This window comes from Pongo abelii, chromosome 13 (assembly GCF_028885655.2).
Source record: "Pongo abelii isolate AG06213 chromosome 13, NHGRI_mPonAbe1-v2.0_pri, whole genome shotgun sequence".
Lineage (NCBI taxonomy): Eukaryota > Metazoa > Chordata > Mammalia > Primates > Hominidae > Pongo > Pongo abelii.
Window position 1 is genome coordinate 104,534,609 of NC_071998.2, and position 7,194 is coordinate 104,541,802.

The window sequence follows — 7,194 nt, forward strand, 5'->3', positions numbered from 1 at the left end:
CATAATGGGGTTTCAGATCTCCCATGACAAAAGGCCCCTGCTGCTAAAACCAAGTTTGAAAGTGCCTGGTTTTGAAGCTGGTGGGGCCCTCTGTGAATCTAGTTGGAAGTGAAGGCGACTCTAGTGGAAAAGGGACACAGGTGTGAATGAGAATGAGGGAAGGCAGAGGCCAGGAGCTGGTTAGTGGGGGAAGGCTGAGAGCTCAGCACTCACTGCTTTATTATCACAATAGGTGACAAAGGCCGCAGGGAGAAGGGAAAAAGTCCAGAGCTGTGGAGAAAGAAGGGGCTCCCTGTCTCCAGGGTTTGTTTAAGGTTTTCTCCATGGCCTAGGGCCCAGCCACTTCCCTCACTGGCCTCAAAGCCCTGGAGTTGAGCCCTCTAGGCAGTCAAGGGCAGGCAGGAGATGGGCCAGAGAGGGGAGAATGTGTTCTTTAGGTACAGAATCCCTGACCATGGGGTCCAGTCCCTGTGGGCCAGCCACCAGGAAGCTGTGCATGCCCACAGACCGAGGCCCCTGGTAATCGCAGAGGTAATTATCCCCAACATGGGCTGCCACTACCGGTTCCATATGAGCAAGCCGCAAGGCCTCCTGGAAAATGCGGGGGTCCGGCTTGGGCCAGCCAGCAGCCTCAGAGGTCAGCACGAAGTCAAAGTGTTCACGCAGGCCAAGGCCCTCCAGGATGCCCTCTAGCCGTTGGTCAAAGTTGGAGATCACTGCCAACCTCAGACCCCGTGTGCGGCACTCCCTCAGGGTGTCCTCAGCCCCATCCAACACCTGCCAGGTGCACGGGCGGCTGAAGTCTTTATAAAGCTGTTCAGTGATGGGGGCTACAGCCTGAGCATCCTGGACACCCGCCAGGTGGAAGGTCTGCAGGACCACGTCCAGCCACCACTGGCGGGAGGTGAGGCCGTGGCTCAGGCCGTAGTTGGGGAAGCTGTGGCTCTGAGCCCTGTACGCCTGCCTGAAGCCTTGTTCCAGGGCTGAGGGCTCCACCTCCAGCCCATGGGCCCGGGCCTTGGTGGCATATTCCTCCCCTAAGGGGTGGCGGAGCCTGAGCAACGTGTCCTTCACATCCCATGTCAGCAGTCGTATCTGCAGCCGGTGTGCCATGGAGGAGGCCAAGTCCACCCCAGTTCTGCCTCAGGTCCCACGGTGGGTCCCAGGGGAAGCTGAGCTGGATAAGACCACCTCTGCACAACCTAACAATCACCTCTTCCCAGGCCTTGTGGGTCAGATTTGCTGGCTAACATGAAACACTTGGGAAATGTCTTCACAGCACAAGATCCTAGAATGAAAAATAGCAGGTAAGGCGGAAGCTCAGGCCCTGACATCAGACAGACTGGGTTCAAATTCTGGTGCTGCCAATGGTGTGACCCTAGGAAAGTCACTCTGAATCCACAACAAATTTCTGAGCACCTTTTTGAGCTAGCTGCTAGCATATGGGACAGATTTCCAGCCCTTAGGGCATTTACAGGCACTGAAGAACAGGGATACGGATATTAGGCAAAGAACTATACAAACACTTACATAAAATGAAGTCAATAGATACCATAAGGATATAAATCCAGGGACCGCATCTAGTCTGTGTAGTTAGTGAATGTCATAAGCAAGTGAAGTTTCTTTTTATTTATTTTTAAGTTTTTAATTTTTTTTTGAGACAGGGTCTCTCTCTGTCTCCCAGGCTGGAGTGCATGGCTCATTGCAGCCTCGATCTCCCAGGCTCAGTCAATCCTCCTGCTTCAGCCTCCCTAGTAGCTGGGGCTACAGGCACGTGCCACCATGCCTGGCTAATTTTTGAACTTTTTGTAGAGATGGGGGGTGATGGGGGGGTGGGTCTCACTATGTTGCCCAGGCTGCTCTCCAACCCCTGGACTCAAGTGATCCCCCAGCCTTGGCCACCCAAAGTACTGGGATTACAGGCGTGAGCCATCACTCCCGGCCCTGCAAGTCAAGTTTCAATGGAGATCAGAAGAATGAATGTGCAAGAAGCAGAGGTAGGTGAGTGCTCCCGTCAGTGGAAATAGGAAGTGCAAAGGCCCTGAGGCAGGGCAAGTAGACAGAGGCCAGCTGTCTGGCACACAGGACACAATTATTATGATTGCTATTATCATTATTAGGGATGTCAAAGACAGAAGGGGCCTTGCAGAGCATCTGAACAATATCCTGGCTGCTGGGCAGAGTAGACTGAGCCAGAAAGGGGCAGGTACTTACCTAAGGTCACAGTGAGTCAGTGGCACAGCCAGGACCAGAACCCAAACTTCCAGACTCTCTGGCCAGTTCTTCCACTGTACCATGAGATATATTTGGATTTTAAAAACTGGTGAACCTGTACAGCACAGGAGAAAAGACAGGACACAGCAGGCTGTCTGTCTCTAGCCCTGTCTGAACCCCAACTTTTCCATCTTTACTGGAGGTGTTAACACTGGCCTAGGAGAGCCGATGAGAGAACTGACTCAAGGCACAAGAAACAAATGACTCAGCCTGCTATCCAGAGGCTGGTGCAGCTTCTTTCCCCAGACAGAGCTGATCCCAGACAAGGCCGTCCCCTTCAAACCTGAGGGGCCAGAGTTGAAAGTACAGCCAAGTTGATACTTAGGGAAGGGCGTTGCTGGTAAATCTGGGGGAGCCTTGGAGGAAGTTTGTCCAGGAAATGAATTAAGGAGACTCATCCAAAGATCCTCTCATTTTGCAGGTGGGTAGACAGAGACCCAGTGAGGGGCAGTAATTTACCCCCAAATCACACAGGGAGTCACATTGGCACAGCTAAGACTAGAGCAGAGGGCTCTGGCTCCTGAACCACGGCTTTTTCTTTTTTTTGAGGCGGAGTTTTGCTCTTGTTGCCCAGGCTGAAGTGCAATGGCACGATCTTGGCTCACTGCAACCTCCGCCTCCCAGGTTCAAGCGATTCTCCTGCCTCAGCCTCCCAAGTAGCTGGGATTACAGGCATGCGCCACCATGCCCAGCTACTTTTTTTTTTGTATTTTTAGTAGAGACAGGGTTTCTCCATGTTGGTCAGGCTGGTCTCGAACTCCCGACCTCAGCCTCCCAAAGTGCTAGGATTACAGGCGTGAGCCACTATACCCGGCCGGCTTTTTCTTTTCTTTTTTTTTTTTTGAGACAGAATCTCACTCTGTCACCCAGGTAGTACAGTGGTGCGATCTCGGCTCACTGCAACTTCCGCCTCCCGGATTCAAGCGATTCTCCTTCCTCAGCCTCCAGAGTAGCTGGGACTACAGGTGCGCACCACCACACCTGGCTAATTTTTGTATTTTTCGTAGAGACGAGGTTTCACTATGTTGGCCAGGCTGGTCTCGAACTCCCGAACTCGTGATCCTCCCTCCCCCGACCCCCGCCACCCCCCGGCCTCCCAAAGTGCTGGGATTACGGTAAAGGCGTGAGCCACCGCGCCCGGCAGGGCCTTTTCGATTTCTAAAAGCGCGGGTTTAGGGCTCTGCGCTGCAGGCACGAACCTTTTCTCTCCACCTCCAGGGCTCGGGAAAGGCGAAGTCCAGGAGCCCGGACCTCACGCAGAATCTCTATAGCTGCAGTCCGCAGAGTGAGCTGGGGCGGCGGTCCTAAGGGCTTTGGCCGCGGCCGACCCCTTGGGTCCCCTTCTCAGCTGTAGCGCGTCCACCGCTCCGGGCCGGTTCCTGGGCCCAGGACCCACCTGACTCACACGCCGGTTGAAAACGCAGCCGCAAGGCCGTGGGCTCGGGCGGAGGTGCGCAACCGCCGGGCGGCGGGGCGGGGATCCTGCGGGCTGCCTCTCCCTCCCATCCCGACCGGCCTCTGTCCCCGCCCCGTCCCCGCTCTTATCCCCCCTCACCTTCGCCCTCTCCCACCCCCTCCCCCGTCGCCCTCGCCCTCCCCTCTCCCTCCTTCGTGTCACTGTGCACCTCTCTGCGCCCCTGTCACCCGCCTTCACTGCGCGATTCCGTTACCCTGCACCATCTACGCCCCTTATTCCCTCCCCGCACCCTCTCGGTTCCCCAGCCCGCACCCTTCCGCTCCCCAGCCCCCGTTACCAGCACCTTCTCCGCCCTGTCTGCGCACCCCCTGCCCGCCACACCGCCGCTCCTCACCGCGCTCTCTCCGCTCCCCATCCCCCACCCCGGCTCCTGGCCTCCTTTGGATCGGGATACCCCCGAGAAGTACCCAGGTTGACTGGGAGAAGGGGAGTTGGGACCCAGCCTGGCTTGCTTAGTGTTGTGTGAACCTGGGCAAGGCCCTGCTCCTCTCTGGTCTCAGGGTCCCCAGTTGGTATTGGAGGGAATTGCTTTCAGTTGGAAACTCGTTAAATCCAGGATAACTTGGTGAGGGTAGAGTCTTCTGCAGTAAACTGCTTTTTTATTCTTTCTTTTTCTTTTTCTTTCTTTTTTTTTTTTTTGAGACGGAGTCTCGCTCTGTCGCCCAGGCTGGAGTGCAGTGGCGCGATCTCAGCCCACTGCAACCCCCGCCTCCCAGTTTCGTGCGATTCTTCTGCCTCAGACTCCCCAGTAGCTGGGATTACAGTCGTGTGCCACCACACCCAGCTAATTTTTGTATTTTTTGTAGAGACGGGGCTTCAGAACCATGTTGGCCAGAGTGGTCTCAAACTCCTGACCTCAACTGATTCATCCAACTCGGCCTCCCAAAGTGTTGGGATTACAGGCGTGAGCCACTGCGCCCGGCCTATTCTTTTCTTTTTTTTTTTGAGACAGAGTTTCAGTCTTGTTGCACAGGCTGGAGTGTAATGGCGCGATCTCGGCTCACTGCAACCTCCGCCTCCTGGGTTCAAGCAATTCTCCTGCCTCAGCCTCCCAAGTAGCTGGGATTACAGGTGTGTGCCACCACACCCAACTAATTTTTGTATTTTTAGTAGAGACAGTGTTTCACCGTGTTGGCCAGGCTAGTCTTGAACTCCTGACCTCAGGTGATCCGCCCACCTCAGCCTCCCAAAGTGCTGGGATTACAAGCATGAGCCACCGCACCTGGCCTCTTTTTGTTTTTAAGAACCCTGTGGTACCATCCTGGCTAACACGGTGAAACCCGGTCTCTACTAAAAATACAAAAAATTAGCCGGGCATGGTGGCAGGTGCCTGTAGTCCCAGGTACTCGGAAGGCTGAGGCAGGAGAATGGCATGAACCCAGGAGGCAGAGCTTACAGTGAACCAAGATTGTGCCACTGCACAATCTTCGCCTGGGCAAAGAGCGAGACTCCATCCAAAAAAAAAAGAACCCTGTGGTAAGAGCCTGGAATCCTAACCACTAGACCACCAGGGAACTTTTTTATTCTTTTGAAGAATAGAAAAATACTTTTATTTTTGTTTGCAAAAGTAATGCATGTTGACCGGGCACGGTGGCTCACGCCTGTAATCCCAGCACTTTGGGAGGCCGAGGTGGGTGGATCACCTGAGGTCAGGAGTTCAAGACTAGCCTGTCCAACATAGTGAAACCCCGTCTCTACTAAAATTACAAAATTAGACATGGTGGTGCATGCCTGTAATCCCAGCTACTTGGGAGGCTGAGGCAGGAGAATCGCTTGAACCCGGGAGATGGAGGTTGCAGTGAGCCAAGATCAGACTACTGTATTCCAGCCTGGGTAACAAGAGCAAAACTCCATCTCAAAAAAAAAAAAAAAAAAAAAAAAGTAATGCATGTAATGCATGTTAGTCTCAAAAAACTTTAAAAAATACAAACATGAGATTTGGCTAGGCAGAGGGGGAGGATCTGAGTGATGGTTAAGGGATGCCCTGATGCAAAGGCCTCCAGGCAAGAAAGTTTTTCTTCGAACCAAAGAGACACTGAGGAACTACAGGAATGTTGCTAGCCAGGGGATTTGGGCCAAAGAGGCTGGGGAGGTATCAGAGGGGAAGCTTTGAGATACTTCTGTGCCTGTGCTCTGTTCCTCTTTAGTCTCATCACCTTGCACTATGACCTCAGGCAAGACAGGTCATAAGACAGCCCCCACCACTCAGGCCCCTTTGAGAGGGTCTTGCCCCATACCCTGGAGGAAGGAACACTGCACAGAGAGGCCAAGAAGAATCTACACAGATGGGTCTTGGTGGGTTTCTCTATTCAGTCTATTAGCATTTTGTGCAATCCTGTTTCTACACGTGAAGGGGTGGCCTGCCCCTCCACACCTGTAGGTATTTCTCATCAGGTGGGACGAGAGACCGAGAAAAGAAGTAAGACACCGAGACAAAGTATAGAGAAAGAACAGTGGGCCCAGGAGACCGGCACTCAGCATGCGGAGGACCTGCACCGGCACTGGTCTCTGAGTTCCCTCAGTATTTATTGATTACTATTTTCACTATCTCAGCAAGAGGAATGCGGTAGGAGAGCAGGGTGATAGTGAGGAGAAGGTCAGCAAGAAAACATGTGAGCAAAGGAATCTGAGTCACAAATAAGTTCAAGGGAAGGTACTATGCCTGGATGTGCACGCAGGCCAGATTTATGCTTCTCTCCACCCAAACATCTCAGTGGAGAAAAGAATAACGAAGCAGCATTGCTGCCAACATGTCTCGCCTCCCTCCACAGTGCAGTTTTTCTCCTATCTCAGAACTGAATAAATGTACAATCGGGTTTTATACCGAGACATTCAGTTTCAGGGGCAGGCAGGAGACAGAGGCCTTCCTCTTATCTCAACTTCAAGAGGCCTTCCTCTTTTACTAATCCTCTTCGGCACAGACCCTTCATGGGTGTCGGGCTGGGGGACGGTCAGGTCTTTCCCATTCCATGAGGCCATATCTCAGGCTATCACATGGGGAGAAACCTTGGAAAATATCCGGCTTTCCAGGGCAGAGGTCCCTGCGGCTTTCCGCAGTGCATAGTGCCCCTGGTTTATCGAGAATGGAGAATGGCGATGACTTTTACCAAGCATAGTGCCTGTAAACATTTTGTTAACAAGGCACATCCTGCACAGCCCTAGATCCCTTAAACCTTGATTCCATACAACACATGTTTTTGTGAGCTCAAGGTTGGGGCAAAGTTACAGATTAACAGCATCTCAGGGCAAAGCAATTGTTCAGGGTACAGGTCAAAATGGAGTTTCTTATGTCTTCCTTTTCTACATAGACACAATAACAGTCTGATCTCTCTTTTCCCTACATACACGGCCATGTACACTTTGTTGAACCTAAGCATAAAAATGGACAGTTTCCTTTGTATCTGTGGCTCTTCATTCTGAAGGCTCCCGTGTCACAAAAAACT

The 7,194-nt window shown here is 52.8% G+C and overlaps 1 protein-coding gene across 3 annotated transcripts; it reads right to left on the minus strand.

Annotated features, from left to right (window-relative positions):
* Positions 1 to 180: 180 nt before the first annotated feature.
* Positions 181 to 3,794, minus strand: HDHD3 (haloacid dehalogenase like hydrolase domain containing 3). 3 transcript variants are annotated; one of them, XM_002820121.6, is made up of 3 exons: positions 3,474 to 3,794; positions 2,215 to 2,329; positions 181 to 1,288 (listed from the first exon to the last, which is right to left on the minus strand). In XM_002820121.6, the coding sequence occupies exon 3, from the start codon at positions 1,111 to 1,113 to the stop codon at positions 358 to 360; it is 756 nt and encodes a 251-aa protein (XP_002820167.3). In that variant the 5' UTR covers positions 1,114 to 1,288; positions 2,215 to 2,329; positions 3,474 to 3,794; the 3' UTR covers positions 181 to 357. The 3 variants fall into 3 exon arrangements, with proteins under 3 accessions (XP_002820167.3, XP_024108654.3, XP_024108653.3); XM_024252886.3 differs by having other exon boundaries at positions 2,215 to 2,288; positions 3,474 to 3,768; XM_024252885.3 differs by having other exon boundaries at positions 2,215 to 3,768.
* Between the last annotated feature and the right edge of the window lie 3,400 nt (positions 3,795 to 7,194).